We start from the raw sequence: 27,293 nt of genomic DNA on the forward strand, positions 1-27,293 counted from the left end.
TAAGGAGCTTGGACTAAAAAACATAAATATGTTACATATATTGGACTAAAGAACACTTCTTAAAATAAAAATGATCACTCAAAAGTGAGGCTAGGAGGTGCATTGCTATTCAATCAGAGGTTAATGTATTGAACTGAAAATGATAAATGTTGAGACAATGGTTAATTTTAAATCCATTGATATTTTTTTGTTAACCAACTTTAATTCTATTTGCAGTTAACATGGGATTGGAACTACAGGTCTAAACCCGGAAAGCTACAATAAGATATGGCAATACGTGTATCAAGTCATTGTTCATCAACTACAGCTTGGCATTCAACACCATCATCCCCTCCAAACTTGTCACCAAGCTCAGGGAATGGAGTCACCGTGCATCCATTTGCAAATGGATCATCAACATCCTCATCGACAGACCATAATCGGCACGAATTGGCAACACTTCGTCCTCAATAACCATAACCTCAAGGCTGAGTGCTCATACCTCTGCTCTACTCAAACTGCACCCATATCTGTGTAGCTGCACACATTTTGAACTCCAGCTTTAAATTCGCTGATGACACCACCATTGTTTAATAAAATAATGGGTAACAATGAGTCAGTGTACAGGAAAGAGATCGATCATCTTATTGAATGGTGCCTGAACAACAACCTTGCTCTCAACGTCAGTAAAACCAAAAAGCTGATTATTGGCATCAGAAGAGGAAGGCCAAAGAGCCTCAACCTGTCTTCATCAATGGATCTGACGACCCAGCACATTGATGTAATCATAAAGAAAGCCCATCAATGCCTCTACTTCCTTAGTAGATTGAGGAGATTAGCGATGTCAACAAATACTCACTTGAACTTCCACAGGTGTACAACAGAAAGCATATTGTCTAATTGCATCACGGCATGGTTTGGCAACTTGACTACCCAGTAATGAAGGTGATTGCAAAAAGTCGTGACAATGCCCAGTCCATCACTGACCACCCCACAATTGAAGTAATCTATAGGAGGTGCATCATCAAGGATCCACACCATCCTGGCCACACTCTCATTCAATTGAAAAGAAGGTATAGGAATTTGAAAACCATGACCTCCTGGTTCAGGAACAGCTTCTTCTCATCAACCATTAGGTTATTGAACACTACAAACATCATCTAAACTTTGAACTATGAACTGTCTTGGTTGCACTGAGGACTTTGGGCTTGTGCTATGTTTTTCCACTGTATTGTTATTTTTCAGTTATTGAATGTTTTTTTGTTTAGTATGTTACCGATTGAGTATTGTGTTTACAAACCTTTTGTGCGCTGCAAGTAAGAATTTCATTGTTCTGTTTCGGTACATATGACAATTAAACACACTTGACCATCGACTAATAAATTTATACCTCAATTTAAAACATTGAAGAATTAGAAAAACTGAAGTTTTACATTGAAATATTTTAAGAATATGTTCATTTACATAAACTACATGCAAGGCCTTTTTTTTAACCTTTTCTAAATTGATGTTGCCTTGGCCACACCTATGGTTAACCAACAACTTCACTGGACAACATTGTTCCAAAGAAAGCAACAATTTTAATAGAAATGCTTTCTCTGATAGGTTGTTCTTAATTAAACATCCATCATACCTTGAATAAACATTATCTCGGATTAATCATCTGTAAACGGCAGTCATTTTTTGTGCATCCATACAATCAGGCAATGTTTGCCAAAATAAAAACAGAAAATTCTGGAAACTGACTTGCATCCATGGAGAGAGTTAACACCTTAAAACTGTTAACAGTGTCATGTTTTGCTCTCCATGTACACCACTAGATCTGTTATTTCCAACCTTTAGATTTAATTTCAGATTTCCAACACCTTCAATTTTTTCACCATGTCTGTTGACTCAACTTCAACTTTTTCTTCCACGTTCACCCACTTGGGCAGCTGCATGCTCCACCCAAATCAGATATGGTTAACACAGATGTGGCTGATATATTTATTCAGTAACTACTATAACCATTTTTGTCAGTTAACAAATGGTTGGGGAGAATGAGTGTAATTTTTTTTTTCAGGTCTGAAGAAGGGTCCTGATCTGAAATGCCATCTGTCAATTTACCTCCACAGATGCTGCCTAACAGCTGAGTTCCTCCAGCACTTTGTTTTTTGCTTAAGATTCCAGCAACTACAGTCTTGTTTCTGAATGGTAGATTGAAGGTTACTGTGGCAATTTTCTATGCCATGTTGCTAAACTAAGAAGGGTCTCGACCCAAAACGTCACTCATTCCTTCTCTCCCGAGATGCTGCCTGACCTGCTGAGTTACTCCAGCATTTTGTGAATAATTCTATGCCATGTTGGTCTACATGGTTTAAAAGAGCCACACTGCAACTTTACTAGAGTTGTTTCATCAAAACCTAGTGTAAAATACAAAGTGCTGGAGGAACTCAATGGGCCAGGCAGTTTCTGTGGAGGAAATGAACAGGTGACGTTTCAGGCCAGGAATCCTTCAACAAAACCTAGTTTTAAACTCCAGGATTTTAGTTACTCTATTGTAATGTATTATGTATTATTTAATCACAACAATCTTGATGATTCCTCGCCATCATCAATAAGGACTAAAAGATTCAATAATGTTGGTTATGATGGAACCAATACTTATGGGATCTGAGAGATCTTATATTTCCACACTCAACAGTCTGATTAGGGATTGATCATGGTAATTCACTTACACTCTTACTGCCTTCCAGCCACAGAGTCACTTCAAGTCCCTTCTGGAGATCACATGCAATGACAATTTTTAAAGAATATTTATTTCAAGTTAAATGCTGTTGCCCTTCATAGTAGTATTTTTTGGCATTTCTGATGTATTTTGAATATGCTTTCAAATATCTGTGAAATAAAGCCTCAGGTTATATCTTAAACCAATCTGATGAAATGTCACTTCTACTTGGTTTCCATTTTATGCTGTAGGCCCTGAACAGGATTTCTGCAATCACTACTTCTAACCAGCTGATTTATAGGATCAACAGAAACAGTGTTTGAAGCTCACTGATTGTAATAAGCCATCTCACATAATGACTCCTTATCAAATCAAATAATGAATAAATTTAGATATGTAAGAAAAGAATATCATTCAAAACAACGTGGGAGAAGCGACTATCCCGTTCACAGGCATGAGAAAATTGGCACCAGATACTGACCATTTTCTATAATTCAATTGCCTGCATACCTATCCAATGAACTTTTGCATTGGAATGATTTAATAGGGGATTAGTTGAAACCATGAAACAGGAGTCAGGGGCAGGTCAGGTGAGAGAGGGATGCAGGTAAATTGGGATAGTGACAATGTCTGTAAATCACATCACAAAAATGAATCGCTAGGATGGATATTTCAATTATAAAATACTGGAATTGGTTTATCAAATCAGGGTACTAATAATAAGAAAACTCAGTTCTTTTTCAGTCCGAAGACACAATAGCACACGTATAACGTTTAAATCAGTACATAAAAAGTTATTCAACAAGCTGCTGGGACGTTTACTCTGTGACTTGGGCACTGCCAACTCGCACTCACCAGGGTCCCAGACCTTGGTGAGCGCCAATCAGGTCGGTTCACACGTGGGCAGCCAGCTCCGGGAGGTGGACAGGTCGATGGCTTGACTTGAACTTGACCAAAGTAGGGGACTTAAAGTCTATTTGTGAGACAGGGAACAGAAGGGGGCGGGGGGGAGAGAGAGAAGGGAGGGGGGGGAGAGAGAGAAGGGAGGGGGGGAGAGAGAGAAGGGAGGGGGGGGGGGGGGGGATCCCGATCACACCCCCCCCCAGACCAACCAGAGCCAATAAAACGCCAGCAACTGCCTCTGTTCCTACCTGTAAACTGAAGTCCCGAATGTGAGCCATTTCCATGAAGCGCAGTCCGGGTGGGGTCTGATGTCGAGGACTGCAGTACAACCTCTACCGACAGGCCCGAGGGACCATTACCCCCTCCGAAGGCCGCCTCGAGCCTCCGCGAAAAAAACCGTCAGCTCTTTACTGTTTGGGTCTCCAGCCCTCCTACTGCCCACCGACTGCGCAGGCGCCCGCGTGTCGCAAAGCACGCCGGGAGTCGGAGTTCCAAGTCCCGTTTGTGGCCGCTCCGCGCTGACCGGCGGCGAGAGAGTAGGACTACGTCTCCCAGCGTGCATGGCACGGGCGCGGAGATTCCGGCCTGAGTAGGCCGCCTCGGCTGGCGTCACACCACCACCCCCCTCGTCCTTGGAGCGGCCGCCCGTCATCCCAGCAATGATGTAGCGCCGTCTTCACAGCTGCGAACGACACGACGTTATTTAAACGTCGTAAATAGCTTCGCTGAAGGAAATTTGACACCTTTAACCCAACTCTGCTGAGAAACACCAGCATCGTATCCCAGCCCAGTAGGAATTATAACAGCGACAGTGATGATCAACTGAGAAGGATTCCAGAACCAAGGAATATCTTGGGATGTCCAAACCCATCGAGAGAAAAAAAACAGCAAGGAAAACGTAACCTGTTGAATTTTGAAAAGGAAAATACGTAAATGGTGTTTATAACCAATTAGGAAACCCAGTCTAGTAACCCGGCTGGGAAAAGGAGCAAAATAGGACCCTAGAAGAAGTAATCAACCACAGGACATGACTGGGATAACTACTTGGCAAGAAGTTGACGTTGAGCTGGGATAAGGCAGTTAACAAAAAAACACGAAACCCACTTCAGATAGGATCCTTGCTGAGAGAAATAAAACAAGCAAGAGAAGCAAATCCACGTGAGAACAGTGTATGAGAAGGCAGTCAGGACGAGGCCCAGAGTAAAGCATCAGATCGGTGCGTTGGGATCAGTAAACCAGCAGCAGTAAGGGTTCCATAAGAAAGGGAAAGTGAGGGCACCATGAAAAATGGATACATGACACCTCTTTAGGGATCAAAGACCTGAAAAATATAGAATTGAGGAGAATATCCATGATTAACCAGCAGGAATCCAAAACTTGTATGGTTCGAACACAGGAAAATCTGTATGACAATCGCTCAGGGATAATTCAGTCAAGAAATGAACCCAATGGAGCATGGATATATGAGAACCAAATAGGGATAAGGTCAAGAGGCCAGACCGACTGAGAATCCAGCAGTTCCTATGTGGAACATGTCAGGCTCCAAGAAAGAATCCAGAATGTGAAAGATTCTGAAAATCTAGTAATATACAGCACTCTATAAGAATCTAACAATCAGGAACTGTTGGAGTCATTAGAAAAAAGGTAAAGGCTACATTAAAGAAAAGGTAAAGAAAGAAAATAGTATATTAGACAAGTTGTCTGCTATTGGCTAAGCATAGAACATAGAACAGCATAGGAACATGCCCTTCGGCCGACAATGTCCTTGCCGACAAAATACCAAGTGAAACTAATCTCTTCTACCTGGACATAATCTATATCCTTCCATTTCCTGTCTATCCATATGCATATCTAAAAGCCTCTTAAATGTCAGAATCATATATGCTTCCACTTATCACCCCAGCAGATTGTACCAGGCACCCACCACTCTATGTAAAAAAAAAAAGTCCTGCAAATCTCTCTAAATGTTTCCCCTCTCACCTTGACATTTACACCCTGGAAAAAAGTTCTGATTGTCTATTCTATCTATGCCTATCATACTTTTCTGCATTTCTATTAAGTTTCTCCACAACCTCCAGCGTTCCAAATAAAACAATCCAAGTTTGACCAATCTCTCCTTATAGGTAATACTTTCTAATCCAGGCAGCATTCTCGTAAACTTTTCCGCATCCACTCCAAAACCTCCCCATCCTTCCTATAATAGGGTGAACAGAACTGCGTGCAATGATATTGCTGAACTGGCACATGCATTATTCTGTTTTATGTACAAAGTCTCTGGAAGTGTAAGACAATGATACAATTAAGACACATGGCATTTTGGTAAAGAAAAAAGGAGGATTGGTAAAGGATTGAGGTGGAAGGAGGATAGGTACGAAAAATTGGAGAATTCAATTTTGGGTTGTAAGCTACCTAAGTGGAATATGACGATGTTTATATGTGGCCTCACTCTGGCAGTGGAGGAGGCCCAGGAGAGAGAGGTCAGTATGGGAATGGCAAGGGGAGCATAAATGGATAACCACCGGGAGATCCATTCGGCCATGGTGGATTGAGTGCAAGTGTTTGGCGAAATGGTCAGTGAGGCTATGCTTGGTCTCACTAATGTACAGGAGGCCACATTGGGAACACTGGATGTTGTAGATGACATTAGAGGAGGTGCATATGGACCACTGTCTCACCTGTAAGGAGAGGATAGTACCCCTCGGGAGGGGGGGGGAGATTGAGTGGGAAGGCATGAGTGAACCAAGGCGACATGGATGCAGCGGTCTCTGCGAAAGGAGGAAAGGGATGAAGATGGGATTAGTGGTGGGATCATATTGGAGGTGACGGAAATGCCGTAGGATGATATGTTGGATGTAGAGGCCAGTGGGGTGAAAGATGAGTACCAGGGGAACTCTATCCTTGTTTTCTCAAGGAGAAGGTGGAGCAAGAGCAGAATTGTGGGACACAGGAGACGCAGGTGAAGAATCCATCCATGATAGCAGGAGGGAAACCACATTTATTAAAGAAAGAGATAATCTCAGGGGTCCTAGAATAGAAAGCCTCTTCTTGGGAGGGGGGGGGGTCAATCAAGAAATGGAAGAGGGGTGTCATCAATTTACAGTGGGCAATTATCTTACAACAGGAACATCTTTGGTATCTGTGAAGAAACAGGAGCACCCAGAAAAACCTATGCAGTAACAGAATGATAAAGTGCTGGAATATCTCAGCAGGTCAGACAGTATCTCTGGAGTACATAGATGGGTGATGTTTCAGGTCAGGACCCTTCTTCAGACTGATTGTGGGGGTGGGGGAAGATAGTTGTGGGAGTCAGTGGGTTTGTAATTGACGTCAGTCAATAGTCTATTTCCTACGATGGAGACTGTGAGATCAAGTTCCTGCACTTGGGAGGTTGAATGCAAGGGGAAAGTGTACAGTTATTGGCAAAATCCTTAACAGCATTGATGTACAGATGGAATTTGGGGTCCAGGTCCATAGCTCCCTGAAACACAATTAATAGAGTGGTAAAGAAAGCTGTTGGAATGATTGCCTTTATTGGCTGGGGTATTGAATGTAAGAGTCAGGAAGTCATGAATCAACTCTTTCAGACTTTAGCTAGGCTGCATTTGGAGTACTGCGAGCAGTCTCATTGCCCCATTACAAGAAGGATGTGGAGGCTTTGGAGAGGGCCCGGAAGAGGTTTACCGGAATACTGCCTGGATTAGAGAGTATTAGTTACAAGATTGGACAATTTGGATTGTTTTCTGTGGACAGCTGGAGGTTGAGGTGAGACCTGGTAGAAATATATAAAGTTATGAGAGACATTGATAGGGTAGACAGACAGGACCTTTTTCCCAGGGTGGAAATGTCAAGGCCTAGAGGCATTGCTTTAAGGGGAGGGGGGGGGGCAAAGTTTAAAGGAGATGTACAGGGAGACCTTTTTTCACAGAGTGTGGTGGATGTAGGAACAAGCTGCTAGGGTGAAGGCAGATATTATGTGGCTTAAAGAGGCTTTTAGATCGGAATATGGATATGCAGAGAATGGATGGACATGGATCATGTACATGCAGATGAGATTAGTTTATCTTGGCTTCATGTTCGGCACATTGTGGGCTGAAAGGCCTATTCCTGTGTTGTACTGTTCTATGTTCTATTTTTGTCACTACAATTTAAGTACTGCAGAAATCTTTAAATGGAACGTTTGGTGGAGGTTCTTTATGCTGTTTGGACCAGCTTTCTAGAATGCAGCTACCACAATATGTTGGGACTCAAGTTGGCAGAACAAGCATCAAATTAGCATTATACGAGCATAAACAATTGCAACTGTCTGCTTTGCATACCTCTAACTAGTGTGGATTTAACAAGTATTGTGAGGCTTACCACAATTGTGCAATTGCGATTCATGGTTGAAACTCCAGCCAAATTGGCTTCCTTTGTACCAAAAATTGGCACGGAACAATCCAGTTTGTCAGCCTATCTTTTTTTCAAACGTTGTCATGAACCTTTTATTCCAGTTGAGCTTCTGTCTCTAGTTTTACAGAATGATTCACTTTGTGTCCAAGGGCCGGCAGGGACTGTGTGCTTTTTTCTCCTTGTCTAAATAAGTTTTTTTTGGTGCATTTATTTTTACCCATTTCTATTTAAATGTAAAAATCCTCCTATTGTGAGATCTTCTTTGAGAGTGAAAAATTAATCTCTCTCTATCCTGTTAACCACCTCCACAACTCTAAACATCTCAATTGGATCAGATGGCCTTTGTAACTTAAAAAAACTAGTTCACCTAATATCTCATTCTCATTCAATTCTTTAATTTAAAGGTTTGTATAAATTGTTAGGCTTGGGTGAGATTTTCATTGTTGAAGTACTGATTCTTTATTTAAGTTTTAAAATGTCATGTGATGAAATCCATTTCCTGTTTTCTTTACGTTAACAAGCTACCTTGCCATTATTTCTCCATCTGAAATCTTAAAAGTAAGGTAGTAAGGAAGGCAAAGTCAATGCTAACATTTATATCACGAGGACTGGAATACAAAAACAGAGCTGCAATGCTGAGGCTCTATAAGGCGATTGTTAAGGCTGCATTTGGAGCAAATTTGGGCCCCATATCTGAGGAAGTATGTGCTGGCTCTGGAGAGGGTCCAGAGAAGGTTTACAAGAATAATTCCTGGAATGAGTGGGTTAGCATATGATGAGCGTTTAACAGCAATGGGGCTCTACTCGCTGGAGTTTAGAAGGTTGAGGGGGGACCGCATTGAAACTGGCAGAATAGTGAAAGACATAGATAGAGTGGATGTGGAAAGGATGTTCCCGAGGTCATACCCTCAGAATTAAAGGGCGCTCTTTTAAAAAGGAGGTGAGGAGGAACTTCTTTAGTCAGAGGGTATTTCATCTGAGGAACTCATTGCCACAGAGGGCTGTGGAGGCCAAGTCAGTGGTTATTTTTAAGGCAGAGATAGACAAATTCTTGATTAGAACGGTGTCAAGGGTTATAGGGAGAAGGCAGGAAAATGGGAGTAGGAGGCAGAGATCAGCCATGATTGAATGGTGGAGTGGACTCGATAGGCAGAATGGCCTAATTCTACTCTTATAACTTGTGAACTTGTGAAAAATATCTTATGTTGAAATCTCCCCATTACATCTAAAGTGCATGCAAATGTCATACTTCAAAATTGCACTTCTTCCCGCTCCTTGACTTCATTTAATCTATAGATGTAACCATTTTCAACATTATACTTTTCCATCAATTACAGCCATAGCACCATACAGTTTGATGGCTTTAATTCTGATAGTTTTAAGATGGAGAAGTGTGTAACAGGGCTTTGTTTTGGTACATTCTCATCTGGGAAATATTTTTCTCTGAGCACAAAAGTATTTTGTAAATATGTTAATAAGTGAAACAATATATAGTATAAACTGCAAACTGTAGATATAACGTCAAAGGAGATAAAGGAGCTGAGATAAGTGCATGTTTAAAATGGCAGGAGATTAAATAAAGTTATGAAAAAACATCTTGAATCCTTGGCCTTGTAAATAGAGGCATTGTGTGTAAAATTCAATGGGGCTCTGAAACATATTCTCCCTCAGCTTGAGTATTGTATCATTTTTTGTGCATCACCCTTTCAGAAGAGGTGCAGAGGAGCAATACTAGAATGTTACCAGGAATGCGAGATGAGAAACAATGGAATTGTTTTCTTTAGAACAGAAAATTTGATGGCTGCTTTTAAAATTGTGTTGTTTTGATGAAATCAATGAGGGAAATGTTTTAATTCCATTAGCAGAGAATTTGGGAACCAGATTGAGATGCTTGGCAAAAAAAAAGAGAGGGTGGAAGAGATACAATTAGTGGCTATGACCTAGAATGAGTTGCCTGCCAGGGTGGTGGATGCAAATTCAATAACTTTCAAAAGAGAATTGGATTCATTCTTGGTGAATAAATGTAGGTCCAAAAAGAAAGAATGGATGAATGAGAGTTTAGATAATTTACAATAGATAATTTACAACAGAGCCAATACAGGCAACGTGGGTGAATGGCGTCCTTCTGTGCTCATTACTTACATCGTGAAAAATCAAGAATGGAATTTAATTCTTAACACAGGAGGTTAATAGGTGGTGCGTTCAGCTGAGTCATTTAAATAGAGGATTACAATGTAGATTGTTGGTGGCAGGAATGAATTTAAAGGGACCGTGAATATTGATGGGAATACAGGGACATGCAGGGAAAATTCAAGAGGAATATCATTGCACTTTGAACTAGGATAGACATGATGGACCAAAATGGACTTATTTCTTGCAGTGAGGAAATATGATGTGAATTAAGTCGTGTATAACGTCCAATATCAAAGATGGCACATTGGCCTTCATCAGTCAGAGTACTGAGTATAGAAGTTGGGAGGTCATGTTGCAGATATATAAGACGTAGGTGAGGCCGCAATTAGAGTATTATGTTCAGTTGTGGGCACCATGTTATAGAAAAAATGTCAAGGTGGAGAGGGTACAGAGAAGATTTACGAGGATGTTGCGGGAATCAAGGTTTTGTGCTGGAGGGAGCGGTTGAGGGGTAAATTTTTCACACTAAGGGTGGTGGGTGTATGGAACGAGCTGCCAGAGGAGGTAATTGAGGCATGGACTATGGCAACGTTTAAAACACAGCTAGGCAGGTACATACATTGGATAGGTTTAGAGGAATATGGGCCAAACGCAGGCCAGTGGGACTAGTGTAGATGGGACATGTTGGTTGGTGTGGGTAAGTTGGGCTGAAGGGCCTGTTGCCACACTGTATGACTCTATGACTCTGGTTGCAAAGCTTTTGGTTCAGTAAATCAGGGCAGAGACCAGTCATTCCCGAGTTACAAATGCCTGACTTATGGACATCCGTACGTATGAGTGAGCTCCCATAATATTGTTAAATTGAAGAGTCTGACATACTTGTTTTGTTCATTGCTACAAACAGTATTAGTTTCCTCTCTCTTACAATTTTAGTTATTATCCTTTCTTATCAGTTTTATATGCCTTTGATGCTGTTAATTGCACTATTGTGGAGATGTGATAACCATAACAAGTGAATTATGTGCATTTTCCAGCTTAAAGACAAAAATTAACTTATGGATGTTCTGGAAAAAAAGAACCTTTCAATATCTGGGGACTGCCTATACTGACAATACAAATGATGAAATAGTCGCTCATAAAAAAAATGTCATGTTCTAATTCATTAACCTTTCGCATTCACACACACACACTTTCAATCGATGAAATTCCAGCAGATTTACTTGTTCCGTCTAGTCTTTTATTTTTCCCACAACTGGTCCTGGCAGCATTAATGCCAGCTTCAATTTGAAGATTATTTTCCATTGTCAGTCCTGTTGGGCTTCCCGGATGACAAAGAGGTGGTGAAAAAGAAGGAAGATCATGAATGGCAGAAGGAAGGAGGAGGAGGAAAATGGGTCTCGCCGCGGTGGCCTCTTGACTTGTGTGTTCAGAGAACAGCAGCCATAAATCTAAGTTTCCGATGAACAATGCAGGTGGAGTCTGAAGTTCTGGCAAATAGTTCTACTTCCTACTGCAGATTAGAACTGCAGTTGATGGCATTGAAAAGAGTGCAGAGGAAACTCCCCAAGATATTGCTTAGTTTGGAGGACTTTAGTTTTGGGAAGAAATTGGATAGCTGAGCTCGTTTCCCCTGGAACAAAAGAAGCTGAGTGCTGATCTGATAGAACTATACAGGATTATGAATGCTCTTTGATCTAGTAAAGAATCTGAGCAGCATCAACAAGACAAAATAATAAACCAGTGTCAAAAAGCAGCAATACCTAGACAATATATATTTGGACCAGGTTCCAACTTTGGCAGTGTCATGTATCTCTGTGGTAAATAATATTTACACTGCACATGTGTGTGGTAATAATAATCTTCATTAAGAGCGAATCTAACCATTTTCACCTGACATTCATTACCTTAAGTACCACACAGAACTTTCCCATCTCTACCTACGAGTCACTGTTCGCCCAAGATAAAATAATTGTGCGTTCACAAGTGTTGAGAATTTTGCAACAAGTGCCTTGTTTTCTGGTGCAAATTCTTTCACCTATCTGTGAGAGCCAAGTCGGAAGGAGTATGATGCTTGGATGAGTGCAGATCCAGTAACAAACATGCACACCATCCATAAAATGCATTACTCAATTCACTGAGGATTATGTGAAAGCATCTCACAAACCTGCAGTAGCTTCTGCTCAGAAGCTCAAGAGAAGCCGCTATATAATTAGATCACCATCTGTAAATGCACCCTCAAGTTACACACTCTCTGGATGGAAATATATCTTTGATTCCCTCTTCTCAATGACTAAACAAGCTAACTAAACTGTGGGATCATCCTGAGCAAAGCACTTCTTCTTTCGTGTCCATCATTCAAATGTTACATCACTGTCATCGTCCGTCCTGAAAAGGGCGCAAGCTTCCGGCGACAATCAGTAGGAGCCTCACTTGTACAGTCGACGATGGTGGTAGCAGAATTAGCTCAGGACGCTTCCAGTTTCCAGCCCCGCGACATGGATGCTTCTGCTATAGGGTCAACAAAGCACTGCAAAGGGTCTAGAACTACTACTTTTGTAAGGCCAGTTAAATGCTGATCTGGTGCTCCAAATGAATAAAAAATCCCCTCTTCTGTCATTCCCTGTTTCAATGTCACAATTCCTAAATATATTTCTACATCTGGTCAAGACCAATCAATGATGTTGGGAGATTGCTCTTTTACAGTGGAGTAGCCTATAGACTGCTCTGACGGAAATGTGTCTTTACAATGAAGGGAAATGGCATGCATTATAGTTAATGATTCATGTGCATTTATTCGTCAAACATATTATCTCTCCTTCTCCCACTTATACATTTCAATGGAGTTAGAGTGACATTGGTTACCCTGCTCAGCTATATTTCATCAAACAGTTGGCTATTGATTAAATTTTTTAAACTTATTATTTTTTTTAAAATTTCTTCTCCATCGGGTTCTTTTGTACAACATTCTGCAAGAGTCCAAGTACCAGGCAGAATTGTGGGATCTTGTTGTATATAAATTGTGTACCGCCTCAGATATCAACCAGATAACATTAGGTTATATCAATACAATAGCAATGTATATGCTTTATAGTTCAAGAAGTTTATGTTGAAAAGGATTGTCAGTTAGCCAACAAATATTACATGTGCCATTGGATCAGTTTTTATTTAAACCTTCAAATGGAATACAGAAGATTTGGGTTCAATACTTGCTTCGCATGTGTTTTGGGTGTCGTGGTGCACCAGTCATTGAAAGTAGGCATGCAGGTGCTGCAGGCAGTGAAGAAAGCGACTGGTATGTTGGCATTCATAGCGAGAGGATTTGAGTCTAGGAGCAGGGAGGTTCTGCTGCAGTTGCACAGGGCATTGGTGAGACCACACCTGGAGTATTGCGTACAGTTTTGGTCTCCTAATCTGAGGAAAGACATTCTTGCCATAGAGGGAGTACAGAGAAGGTTCAACAGATTGATTCCTGGGATGGCAGGACTTTCATATGAAGAAAGACTGGATAAACTCGGCTTGTACTCGCTGGAATTTAGAAGATTGAGGGGGGATCTTATAGAAACTTACAAAATTCTTAAGGGGTTGGACAGGCTAGATGCAGGAAGATTGTTCCCGATGTTGGGGAAGTCCAGAACAAGGGGTCACAGTTTAAGGATAAGGGGGAAGTCTTTTAGGACCGAGATGAGAACGTTTTTGTTGTTGTTTTTTTTCACACAGAGAGTGGTGAATCTGTGGAATTCGCTGCTACAGAAGGTAGTTGAGGCCAGTTCATTGGCTATATTTAAGAGGGAGTTAGATGTGGCCCTTGTGGCTAAAGGGATCAGGGGGTATGGAGAGAAGGCAGGTACGGGATACTGAGTTGGCTCGAAGGGCCGAATGGCATACTCCTGCACCTATTTTCTATGTTTCTAAGTTTTACTGTCCATTGATGTCAACAGAGACAGATGTCAGATAAAGTATAAAACCACAGTTCCACTCAATTGTATGATTTTTCCACGAGTGAGTTAGGTTAAAATGATTACCTGAAGCTGAATATGAGCCATTGATATGTATACAATTTCTTGGTCTTAACAACAAAGAAAGTATGAAGGAAGGAAACACTAGCATTTCTTTAGCAACTGACATAATTACAGCATGTCCTCGATAATTTTACTATCAATGAAATGAAATGCAGTACTTTTGAAATCTAAGGTGGCAAACAATTTATGCACAACAAGATCTCACAAACAAAAATGTAATCAATATATCTGTTCTAGATGGTACTTAATCCCCTGGGTATTTTGTAGCTTCTTCTGGTTGAATTTACACTCGCTATATTTTATTTCTGTGATATATTTTGGGGAGTGGGCTCACGGATAATTCTGCCTATTTTTGAAATGTATTGTGGGAATTTTGCACCTCATCTTTGGGGGGAAGGTGTAGTCTTGCTTTAACCTCTCAATTTTAGCACAAGTCCAGGGATTGAAAATAACTGGTGGCCAAATAGTTAACGCCCTGAAGCACTGTTGAAAGCTTCAGAAGTTTCTAAGTGGAAGGAGACTTACCAAGAACATGGCCTGAAAATTATGTAGGGAGTTAATCATTAAAAAAGTCATTCTGCCATTGCAGGTTTCCAGCACTGTGATTAGACCACCCAAGGGAAAGTTGGGATGTGCAAATATGACCAAAGGCAATACTGGAATAATTATCAATCCTCGTGTCTTTTCTCTTCACCCTTGCTAGTTGCTGTTTGCCAACAAACATTGTAATTACTTCACTACAGGGAAAACATTCACTCCTGTGAACCATACAACTAAGCCATATTATATTGGCTCATAATTTGATTTAGCTCCTCTGGATTGGTGATGCTTACACTGCACGCAAGTTCAGGTGCTCTTATCTCTTGACCGAGAAAGGTTATAGGAGGTATGTGACCTTGGATATATTTTAACTTTTTCCTGGTTGTTAGAAAATTTGTTCCTGCACCATTTATTTTCATAGTATCAGATATTGTCATGGGAGCTCATTAAATCACAGTTCAGACAGTAAACCTTAATGAATGCTTCTTTCCTGTTTTACTGTTTTTTTTGTTTTGTCTCGCCTTTCATTAGTTTGTCAGCTCTCATCTGATGACTTCAGTGAGGGAGTTGAGTCAGTCTGCTTCTGTTACTTGTTTGACCATGATAGTGTGAAATGATGACCTTAATTCTTTCAGCCAACATGAAGTTGGCAAGTAATGAATAAAGATCAGAAATGAAATTATTCCTGTTATTCCCCATCTCCAGTTCAAGGTCACTGAAAATAGCTCAATTCTTTCAAATTATATTTTAGCTCAGGTCAACTAATGAGACGGTTTAAAGATCCTCTTGAGGGTACACTTCCCTCAATGATTAGACATAATTGTCCATTAATGATCTGGGGAAGGCTCAAAGTATGTTCAGAACAGCAGAACCGGATAACAATAATAGAAGTAGCTTGTCTTCCTTTATTTGATCACTCTTGATGTCATTCTTTAGAAATAGAGTAGTTGAAACTTGAAGAAATAGAATTATATGTTTCCTAATTAAACTTCCCTTAAACAGCAACAAAGTATTGTTTAATTCATTTGGACTGACTATGAAAGAATCTTTGCAAAGCAATCAAGGCTATGTAATTGGATCCAAATTCACATTGAATGTTGAACTGAACTAGGGGTTATAATTCAAAAGTCCCAATCCCACAGTGACTGTCCAAAACTGACTCATGTTTTAGTTATTGGAAATAATCCCTATGTGTCGGGTAATGTGAGTATATAAGGAAGACGGAATTCACAATACCCATGTTTTCCTTTCATAATATTAAAGATGTGAAACATTTAAAAAATATTTCTATTAAATATTACCATGATGATGTTTACCCATCTACTGTTGGCAATTATTATCTAGAGAGTAAAGCATTTTAAATCAGGTATGTGACCATTAGGATTTCTAACTCTTGACTAGTTCTCCAAAATGCAGATTGAATACTTTATGACATCCATATACTGAAACTCTCATTTGTTTGCTTGTTTGTTCCAAATTGGTACACGATAGTGCGACAATTTTAGGCCCAGCTTACTCACCATCATCCCTTTGGTGCTAATGGAAGAGGTTTCATTGAAATCGTTGTTATATTTTTTGTTATTTACATTTTAAAGTTTAAATCTATCTCCTAGGGATGGAGGGGGGAGGGAGGGAGGGAGGAGGAGAGGGAGGGAGGATAAGGTGGGTTGAGAGGGGTGGAGTGGGGGGGAGGGGGACGGGGACGGAGACGGGGGGGGGGAGGAGAGGGTGCTGCACCAATGCAGGAGGGGTTTGGGCCCAACGGGTCCACTTGGTCTAGTTGACAAATAATGTCACCTCTTTCCTTCATTCTGACAATTTTAGTGTCCCAGCTTTTCCAAATACATTAATTATTGAATAAGGACTTAGAATGATAAAGCCTGTTACTGTTGGTGTTACTGGGTGTCACTTTTGGTCTAATTTGAGGAAGGACATTCTTGCTATTGAGGGAGTGCAGCATAGGTTCACCAGGTTAATTCCCAGGATGGCGGGACTGAAATATGATGAAAGAATGGATCGACCGGGCTTGTATTCACTGGCATTTAGAAGGATGAGAGGGGATCTTATAGAAACATATAAAATTCTTAAGGGATTGGACAGGCTAGATGCAGGAAAAATGTTCTCGATGTTGGGGGAGTCCAGAACAAGGGGTCACAGTTTAAGAATAAGGGGTAGGCCATTTACTACTGAGATGAGGATTTTTTTTTTCACCCAGAGAGTTGTGAATCTGTGGAATTCTCTGCCACAGAAGGCTGTGGAGGCCAATTCACTGGATGTTTTCAAGAGAGAGTTAGATATAGCTCTTAGTGCTAAAGGAATCAAGGGATATGGGAAAAAAAGCAGGGACGGGGTACTGATTTTGGATGATCAGCCATGATCATATTGAATGGCGGTGCTGGCTCGAAGGGCCGAATGGCCTATGCCTGCATCTATTTTCTATGTTTCAATGTTGTGAAACCTTAAAAAAACATAAATGTATTTTTAAATGAATAAAATTAAAAACAATAAACTATGGCTGATGTAAGCTCATGAAGTGGGAGTCTTGCCCAAGTAGCTTTCAGGTTTTCTCTGAGGAAGTGATAAAGCATCAGGCCTCACACCTGATAAAGGGTATGATAGTGCCTGTTGACAGTAAAGCTGTGTGTGTGTCGTGGAAAGGAAAGACTTTCAGAAGCTTTGCACTAGAAAGTTAAAGAACGTGGATGTCAGTGGAAATAATTCACAGTTGAGGTATGTTCAGTTGGTGGGTAGAAAAGAGAGGGTAGCAGTATGGTGATTGTGGTCAGTTTAGGACCAGTAGGATCCCATTGGATTCTGCTTTGAGGTATCTTGATTTATGTCATTATAAACCATCTGAAGGTCCAACACACAATCTTTGTGGCTTCTTTGGAAGACCCTTTGGAGAGCCCATGTGTCGATTGGTGCAAACTTTCTGCAGGGTGTTCTGGTCCATTGGGTTTGGGTAGCACCAACCATGGGACTGGTGGAGTGCTTGTTGAGGGAGCAGGCTTGGTGCTATTTTGAGGGTCAGCAATGGTGAATCTTCTGTGGAGTGGATGTCACTCGTCTGGAGATTTGTAAACCATCTTTTGTTTGAATTGAAATAATGTCTAAAAGGTTTGTATCAGGGTGGGGGATATTCAAGAGTCAGTGACTTATTTAAACATGGAAATGCAAGCATCTGCAGATGTTGATCCATAATGTTGTCAGACATTTCCCTCCACTGATATAACATAGAATATAGAACAGCGCAGCACACGAACAGGCCTTTCGGCCTACAATGACTGTGCAGAATATGATGTTAACATCATCACTTATCTACCTGCACTTGTAACTCTCTATTCTCTGCATATCCATATGTCTATCCAAAAGTCTTTTAAACGCCACTAATGTATTTGCCTCGAACACCACACCCAGCAGCAGGTTCCAGGCACTCACCACCCTCTGTGTAAAAAGCTTGCACCGACCGCACATCTACTTTAAACCTTGCCCCTCTTACCTTAACGCTGGCCCTCTAGTATTTGATTTTTTCCATCCTGGGAAAAAGATTCTACACTATCTACGCCTTTCATAATTTTACATACTTCTATCCGGTCTCTCTGCAACCTCCGGCTGACTGACCTGCTAAGTTCCTCCAGTAGTCTGTTTTTTTGCACTTAAACATGTTTTTAGCTCATTGAACATGGTTGTAGAAGCTTCAAAGTTTCAATGGTTGTAAAACTGCATTAATCCTATCGGCCTGAAATTGGTGATGCCCGACCTACAGATTTTCTGGACTATCAGATATTATACAAATACTCTGATGTGCTATTAATTCACTTTATAAGATATTAAACATACAATAATACTTTTTTTCCAGTGAACCAGGTACATTTAAAGGGAAGTGGAGAAACAAGGCCGGGTATGTTTCGAGGGGGAGCGGCAAACAGAATCAAGTGAATTTCATGGGAGGGAGGGAACCTGGGCCCTGTTGAGTGGATGGGTGCAGGAGTGAGCACCTGAGAGCCAGGTTGACACTTTGCCATTTTCCACTATTCAGACAGTGAGCTATCATAGCTTTATTGCAAATGAACCAATCATTAATATTATTGCACAAAAAACAATCTGCTGAAGGAACTCAATGGATCAGGCAGCAACTGTGGAGGTAAATGGACAGATGAGGTCAGGATCAGATTTCAGGTCGGGATCCTTCAAATTGATGGGGTAGACGGGAGATAACTGGTAGAGTGAAATGATAGAAGAGGTAGGGCAAGAGTCAGACAATAGACAATAGACGCAGGAGTAGGCCATTCGGCCCTTCGAGCCAGCACCGCCATTCAATGTGATCATGGCTGATCATTCACAATCAGTACCCCATTCCTGCCTTCTCCCCATACCCACTGATGGCAAGTGATAGGTGGATACAGGGAAGGAGGGATTGATTGACAGATTATTGAGGTAGGAGAGAGAAGGATAAGATTGAGTAACCAAGGTTGGAGGTGCTAAGTGTAATGACAAAAGGGTGCAAATGATGGTTCGGCGCGGCCTGGAACATGGCAACTTCAACAGCCTGACCGCGGGAGAAGACGGCAGGGGAAGAGAAAAGACATTCTGGCCTTCCATCACAGTGAGGAGGTGACTGGAGGAGACTCACTGTGATGGATGTTTATTTTTGTTTTGTTTTGTGTTGGTTTGTGGTTGTGTGTGTAATTGCTTATTTTATTGCTCTTACTGTTGGACTGTGGGTGACGAAATCTCGTCCAAAAGACTTGTTTTTTTCCAATGACAAGAAAGGTAATTCTGATTCTGATTCTGAGAAAGGAAGTTCGAAATGTAGAAACAAGAGGCAGGACCTTCATTGTGAGGTGTCGAGCCTGGGGGTGGGGGGGGGGGGGGGGGGGAGGAGGGGGGGGCGAGGAGGGGGGGCTGTAGGGCAGAGGGACCTAAAGTATTAGTACATATTAGTACATAGTTCCCTGAAAGTGGCATCACAGATAGATAGGGTAGTAAAGAAGGCTTTTGATGTCAGTCAGGGAATTGAGTATTGAAACTGGGATGTTAAGCTACAACTGTGCGAGACGTTAGTGAGACCGCACTTGGAGCATTGCGCTCAGATTTGACCACCCTGCTATAGGAAAGATGCCATAAAGCTGGGAAGAATGCAGTGAAGATTTACAAGGATGTTGCCTTGAGGACCTGAGCTATAGGGAGAGGTTGGGCAGGGTAGGAATTTAATTCTTCATCGCAGATGGCTAAAGGATGTCCTTGCAATGTGTATAAAAACATGAGAAGAATAGATAGTTTTTTTCCCCAGGGTGGGGGAAATCAAGAACTAGAGCATATAAGTTTAGGATCAGAGGTGAAAGATTTAAAAGGAATCTGAGGGACAACTTTTAGGGAGGGGGGGGGGGGGGGAGGAGAGGGTGCTGCCCAACGGGTCCACTTGGTCTAATAATATTTAAAAGACGTTTGGACAGGTACATGGATAGAAAAGGTTTAGAGGGGTATGCCAGGAGCAGGCAAGTGCGACCAGCTTGGATGGGGTATCTTGATTGGCATGATGGACCTGTTTCCATGCTCTTTGACTTTCTAAGAGGATGGGATGGAAGGTAGAAGAGAACAGGGAGGGGAGAAAAATAGCGGTCCCATATTAGGGATGGGGTGGGTGATGAGCAGATTCTTCTTCCTCCTCCTCCATCCACTCATCACCCAACCCACCCGACTCAATGTCGCCATTTGTCTTCCCCCTTCCTCTTAGTGGTTCCCTTTTACTCACCATTCCCCTTCTGGTTCTACAGTTCACTCCATCCTACTCTTGAGTGGTGAGAATCAGACTCCAAATTAAAAACCTGAGTATCCAAAGAGTCTTGATATCCTCAGTGGGTCACTGCAGATAGTCACTGCAATGAAGGAAGAGTGCTATAAATTTGCTTTTATTTTTTGAATTATTGCTACAGTATGTTACCATGGCTTCATAATACTCTCACTAATTTTCACAGACATATGATGCCCAGTGCAACTTTCCATCGGTTTGTTCATATATCGACGACTTGCTTCTGTACACTAACATCCAGGATTAAGGTTTGCAAATTCTGCTGGAGATCTACACCGATGAGCCAAAACATTATGACTACTGACAGGTGAAGTGAATAACATTGATTATCTTGTTACAATGGTACCTGTCAAGGAGTAGGATATAAAACATAGCACAAAAAGTAAGGAAATTTGTGTTTGGTAGATTATTTCTTTGTTGTAACAATGCTTCTTGGCAATAAATCTTATACCGTTGGAAAGCCTGTTTATTTCCCTTTTAAATGGTGCCACATTTGTAAGGAACATGCATTTGTGGGATGAGCAGCAGAGCTGAGTATGTGGGTTGCGCCCATGAAAAATCTGCCATATCTCTGCAAATGCCGAACAGCTTATTCTGCCATTGACTCTTGTTCGGTGTTGTTTGGTGAATTGGATGATTGAAGTCTGAAGAAACAAGACATATTGGCAATTTAACAATTTATTCATTTAATAAACAGGAGCCTCATTAGCGTGTGGAAGAACCATACACAGCCACAACAGCCTGGCACCTCCTCCTCATGCTGGTCACCAGCCTGGTCACACACTGTTGTGGGATGGCATCCCATTCTTCAACCAGCATTTGTCGCAAGTCAGCCAACGTGGTTGTATTGGTCACTCTGGCACGAACAGCACGCCCAAGCTGATCCCACAAGTGTTCAATGGGGTTGAGGTCAGGACTGCTGGCAGGCCATTCCATCCTCTCCACTCCCAAATTCTGGAGGTAGTCTCTGAGAAACCCTGCTCTGTGGGGGCGAGCATCCGTAGGCAGAATCTGGACTCATCGCTGAACATAACGTTCCTCCACATGTTCAGGTTCCAGTGCACGTGTTGCCGACACCAGCGCAAACGGGCCTGACGGTGAAGGGCAGTCATGGCAGGCCTCCTGGCAGCCCTATGAGACCGGAGATCAGCTGCGTGCAGTCTGTTCCGAATTGTCTGGGCAGAGAGCCGTCGGCCATATCGTCCTGCAAACCTTGACTGCAAATCTGTAGAAGACAGCCTACGGTTCCTAAGTGCTGACAGGGTGAGGAAACGGTCTTCTTCGGGTGTCGTCTTCTTGGGACGCCCACTTCGCGGCCTGTCTCTGACATCCCCCGTTATATGGAACTTGGCCTTCACTTTGGAGATGGTACTAGGGCTCACTCCAAATAATGCTGCAACTTGGTTTTGCGGAACACCAGCTTGAAGTTGCCCTATCGCACGGGCCCTATCCAGATCAGTCAAACGTGGCATGCCGATTCTTGGAGCAGATACCTACTGACCACTGTAGCAGGGCCCATGCTCACAGATGCTGCCAATCAGGTGCCAATCAGGCACCTGATTGTCAGCACCTGGGGGTACCAGAAGCTCAAAACAAGAGTCAATAGCAACAGCAGAATAAGCTGTTTGGCATTGGCAGAGAAGATTTGGCAAATTTTTCATGGGCGCAACCCATATACTCAGCTCTGCTGCTCATCCCACAAATGCATGTTCCTTACAAATGTGGCACCATTTAAAAGGGAAATAAACAGGCTTTCCAACGGTATAAGATTTATTGCCAAGATGCATTGTTACAACAAATAAATAATCTACCAAACACAAATTTCCTTACTTTTTGTGCTATGTTTATTAGGCAGCCAATGAACGGTCAGTTCTTGATGTGGATGCAGGAGAAATGGGCAGGAGTAAAGACCTGAGCGACTTTGACAGGGTCCAAGTTTTTATGGTCAGACGACTGGGTCAGAGCATCTCGGAAAATGGCAAGGCATGTGGGGTGCTCCCGGTCAGCAGTGGTGAGTACCTACCGACTGTGGTCCAAGGAGGGACAAACCGCAAATTGGTGACAGGGTGTTGGGCACCCAAGGCTCATCGATGCGCGAGAGCAACAAACGCTATCCCGTCTGGTCCGACCGACAGAAGGTCTACTGTGGCACAAGCCACAGAAAATTTTAATGGTGGTCACGCGAGGAATATGTCACAATACACTGTGCTTCACACCCTGCTGCGTATGGGACTGTGTAGCCGCAGACCAGTCAGAGTTCCCAAGATGACCCCTGTCCACCATCGAAAGCCCCTACATTGGGCACGTGAGCGTCGGAACTGGACCTTGGAGCAGTGGAAGAAGGTCGCCTGGTCCGATGAGCCATTTTCTTTTAGATCACGTGGATGGCTGTGTGTGTGTGCGCTGTTTATCTGGGGAAGTGATGGCACCAGAATGCACTGTAGGAAGATGACAAGCTGGTGGAGGGAGTGTGATGCTCTGGGCAATGTTCTGCTGGGAAACCCTGGTCCGGCCATTCATGTGGACGTCAATCTGACACGTGTCACCTACCTAAACATCGTTGCAGACCAGGTACACCCCTTTATGGCAATGGTATTCCCTGATGGCAGTGGCCTCTTTCAGCAGGATAATGCGCCCTGTCATACTGCACACATTGTTGGGGAATGGTTTGAGGAACATGATGAAGTGTTCACGGTGTTGCCCTGGTCTCCAAATTCTCCAGATCTCGATCCGATTGAGCATCTGTGGGATGTGCTGGATCGACGTCCAATACACGGCAGCTCCACCACCTCGCAACTTACAGGACTTGAAGGATCTTCTGCTAATGTTTTGGTGCCAGATATCACGGGACACCCTCAGGGGTCTTGTAGAGTCCATGCCTTGGCGGGTCGGCGTTGTTTTGGCAGCACACGGAGGACCAACAGCATATTAGGCAGGTGGTCATAATGTTTGGGCTCATCAGTGTATAGCGCCAACAGATACTGGTAATAAAATTAAACATTAAAAGGCCAAATTTCCTGCAAACTGAAGTTAATTTCATCAGCATTAATGTGCAGAACATAGGCATGGTATCAATATGACTGAGGGACTGTCTTTCCTTTTGCAAACGTTTGAAGTTTGCTGGGGCTTTCTGCATTCCTTTATTCTGTGATTTGTTGATTATGTCAGCCCACGGTCAGAATTAGTGATGATTCAGGATAAAGAAGTGGCAATCCTTATCTCACCCAGTCCAGATAAGCCATTCCACTTCCATGTAGTAGTCACTCATCACAGTGTAGTTGCAGTTTTATGCCGAGGCTTAGAACAGATTTCTTCCTGTTGCTTTTGCCTCAACGATCCAATAAGAATTTAAAAGATATACGACGCATGAGAGAGACATTTATTAGCTGTTCTGACATTTTACTTGTATCTGTGGTCAACAGTTGCATATTTTTTAACTCTCTTTATACATTCTTGAATGCCCTAACCTGACACTTTAGTTTCCTCTGCCAAGCTCAGCCTGTGGACATTGTTACTAGTAATGTGATTCTTATATGAATCCAAGAAAAGTAAGCTTTCCATCGACAGCTTTATTTTATCCAATGGAGTGGATATGGGGAGGGAATGGGAGTGGACCATGTCTCCAATGAACTTGCTGTCCTTTTCTATAGACCCACTGCAACGTAACAAAGAAAGTTGTCACTGTAAACTAGTTCTCAGGATTTGCTGTCTGTATTTCTAACCTTGGTAGCTAGTGTCCCTGTTCAGCTAGTTGATTGCCAGATATGTCAGGGTGGGAGAGGGAATGGTGGACATTGTAACCAAGGCTGCAAGTGACTGGCACCAGGTGCATTTCTCTCTCTCTCTCTCCCTTTCCCCTCCCCCCTTTCCCCTCCCCTTCTCTCCCCCCCCCCCCCCCCTCTCCTCCCCCTCTCTCCCCCTATCGCTCTATCTCTATCTCCCCTCCCCATGGACCTTCATTCAAAAACTACACTGGACCTTCATTAAAAACTTCTCAAAACTTTATGCTGAGTTGGCCTGGGATATAGGTATAATCAGTAAACTCTCTTTATTAAGGACCTCTTTATAACAGATTTTGATCATAGCGGACAAAGCGTTCCCACAGTAATCAGACACCACGGTCTCTTTAAGAACACGCTGCTAGTTACACTGCGGAGGTCAAGGAAATTGACGTCTGAAAATAAAAAGTGATTGAAATTGACAATGTAATGATTTATTTGGACAATTGTGCAATGAAGAAGGTTACAAAGTGCTGGATGACATTTCAGATTGAGTCTACTGTTGGATAGTACCGTGCACCCGACCGCCACAGGGCTGAGACCCACAGCAGTGCCGGGAGACGCAGTGCAAATGTTCACCACCTCCCAAAGCCATCCCCGGCCCGTACTGCCATCCCGGCCACTTCCAGTCCGGACCTATCAATGTTCACCGGCAGGCCCACAGTTTCCTTGGCCGTTTCCAGGGCACACCTCCCGTCGTCACCGCTGAATCTTACCTGCACTCTGGCCTCCCACGGGCCAATAACTCCGCTGATCCTCGCCTCTCCCCTGGCCAGGGCCATCAACTTACCTGGATGCCAGGCTCAATTCCAGACCGAGCGTCTGAAGAAGGGTCTCGACCCCAAACGCCTTCTATCCATCTTCACCAGAGATGCCACCTGACATTAGTTACTCCAGCACTTTGTATCCTTTTGTGTAATAACCAACATGTACAGTTCTTTGTTTCTACTACTTATACAACGATACTCTAAATCAATTGGTAATCCCATATTTAGTTACAGCAGACAATTGGTAATAATGGACACCATTCCCCCCCCCCCCCTCATGATCTGTTATAACGAGGGTTTACAGTATTGACAAGATGCTTTAACTTTCGTTAACATAATCTTTCTTTGTACGCTAACCATGCCGTTCTCAAATTGTCTATATTCAGGAGATTTGGAGTGATTTTAAAATGACCCTTGCACAGGCCAAATGTGGCTTGTCAGTATACAATACAATACAATACAATATATCTTTATTGTCATTGTACAGGGGTACAATGAGATTGGGAATGCGCCTCCCATACGATGCAATAATTTAATTAATTAAAACAACAACAACCCAACGAGACAAATTGTAACAGTTTTAAGACAGAATAAAGTGCAAGTAGATCTGTGCCGGATCACTGTGCGTTTTGACCATCCGACTCAGCAGGACCAGTTCATAGCAGCTATGGCCCTGGGGATGAAGCTGTTCCTGAGTCTGGAAGTGCGGGTGTAGAAGGCCTTGTATCATCTGCCCGATGGAAGGAGTTCGAACAGACTGTTGCAGGGGTGTGAAGAGTCTTTGTGTATGCTGGTGGCTTTTCTGAGGCATCATGTGTTGTAGATGCCCTCCAAGGCTGGTAGCTGTGTTCCGATGGTCCTCTGAGCTCTATGGACTACCCGCTGAAGAGCTTTCCTTTCTGCCTCCGTGCAGCTGAGGTACCACACAGGGATGCCATGTGTTAGGATGCTCTCTATGGTGCAGCGGTAGAATGTCGTCAGCAGCTGTTGGGGTAGACCAGACTTCTTCAGTGTTCTTAGGTAGAACAGTCGTTGCTGTGCTTAGTGAATGTTGACAAAAGTTACCATTGGATCAAGGGATTGTTCCATGGAGTGAACTCTGCAGACTACAGTACAGTTGCCATTACCTGAAGAGATTATGGCTGAAGTCATTCATATTAGTTAGTAATCAAGGCTCCTAGAGGAGGGACAATCTTACAGCATAAAAGGAAGCATTGGAATTAGGTAAAACATTAGGTAAAACATTAGGTGTAAATTGGACTATGTGTGTTAGATAGAACTTCCAGTGTTTCCACTTTCTTGCATTGAACAACTGCATATAATTTTAAATGGTAAGCAGCCTTGGATAGTGCAATGCTTCTACTTCCTTAAAAGACTGAGGAAATTTTCTATGGTCTATCTGTGGATAGACCATAGAAAACATTGTACTGGGATGCATCACAGCTTGGTTTGGCAACTGCTTTGCCGAGGACTGCAAGAAATTCCAAGGAGTTGTAGGTACAGCCCAGTCCATCACACAGACCACCCTTTCTACTCCATCCACACTTCGTGCTGACTCGGGGAAGCAGCCAACATAATCAAGGACCACCTACACATTGGCCATTCCTTCATCTCCCGACAGACAGAGGATACAAAAGCTTGAAATCATGTGCCAGCAGACTCGGGAAAAGATTCTTCCCCACTGTTATCGCACTATTAAATAGTTCTCTCATAAGCTTAGGGTGAGGCTCAGGGCGCCCTACTCGTTGTGGCTTTTGTATTTTTTTATATGCACTTTGTAACTGTAATGTTGTTACACTATATTCTGCACTTTAGTTAATTTTCTTTTTGCACCACATGGTGTACTTGTGTATTGCTTGATCGTAGTCATGTGCCGTTTGGTTTGACTGAATAGCATGCAACATTTTTCACTATATCTCAGAATGCATGACAATAATAAACCAATACTAATAAATTATGTGAAACATGCGAATAACAGATGTATGGAGAGTACAGTATAAAGATATAGAAGGAGACGATTAGGCTCATTGGTCACAATCCCTCTTTCCTTATATCCCCGTAGACATGCAACTTATTGGCATATATACTTATCATGAACTCTATTAATCAGGCATGGGGAACTTTATATTTTAAACAATGCTTTAGAGTTCAGCAGGTCAGGTGGCATCTGTTGAGGAAATGGACATTTGGACGTTTCAAGTTGAGACCCAAACCTTACGTTTAGTACCATGAAGAATCATCCATCTCCTCTGCTATTTAAAGGGA

The 27,293-nt window shown here is 42.4% G+C and overlaps 2 protein-coding genes across 3 annotated transcripts in view; one reads left to right on the top strand and one right to left on the bottom strand.

The window, feature by feature from the left end:
- Nucleotides 1–4,048, bottom strand: part of stk25b (serine/threonine kinase 25b) — a 53,400-nt gene extending 49,352 nt beyond the window's left edge. Inside the window, exon 1 of one of the 2 annotated variants that reach the window (XM_078410659.1) lies at nt 3,838–4,048. In XM_078410659.1, coding sequence (XP_078266785.1) covers nt 3,838–3,873 — 36 coding nt within the window. In that variant the 5' untranslated portion in view covers nt 3,874–4,048. The remainder of the gene's footprint in view (nt 1–3,837) is intronic. The other variant, XM_078410660.1, reaches the window with a different exon arrangement.
- Nucleotides 4,049–5,102: 1,054 nt separating this feature from the next.
- Nucleotides 5,103–27,293, top strand: part of dzip1l (DAZ interacting zinc finger protein 1-like) — a 109,372-nt gene continuing 87,181 nt past the window's right edge. The window contains exon 1 of the mRNA XM_078409946.1: nt 5,103–5,233. The gene's annotated coding sequence lies outside the window, so the exon portion shown is untranslated. The remainder of the gene's footprint in view (nt 5,234–27,293) is intronic.

Source organism: Rhinoraja longicauda, chromosome 13 (assembly GCF_053455715.1).
Source record: "Rhinoraja longicauda isolate Sanriku21f chromosome 13, sRhiLon1.1, whole genome shotgun sequence".
Classification (NCBI taxonomy): domain Eukaryota; kingdom Metazoa; phylum Chordata; class Chondrichthyes; order Rajiformes; family Arhynchobatidae; genus Rhinoraja; species Rhinoraja longicauda.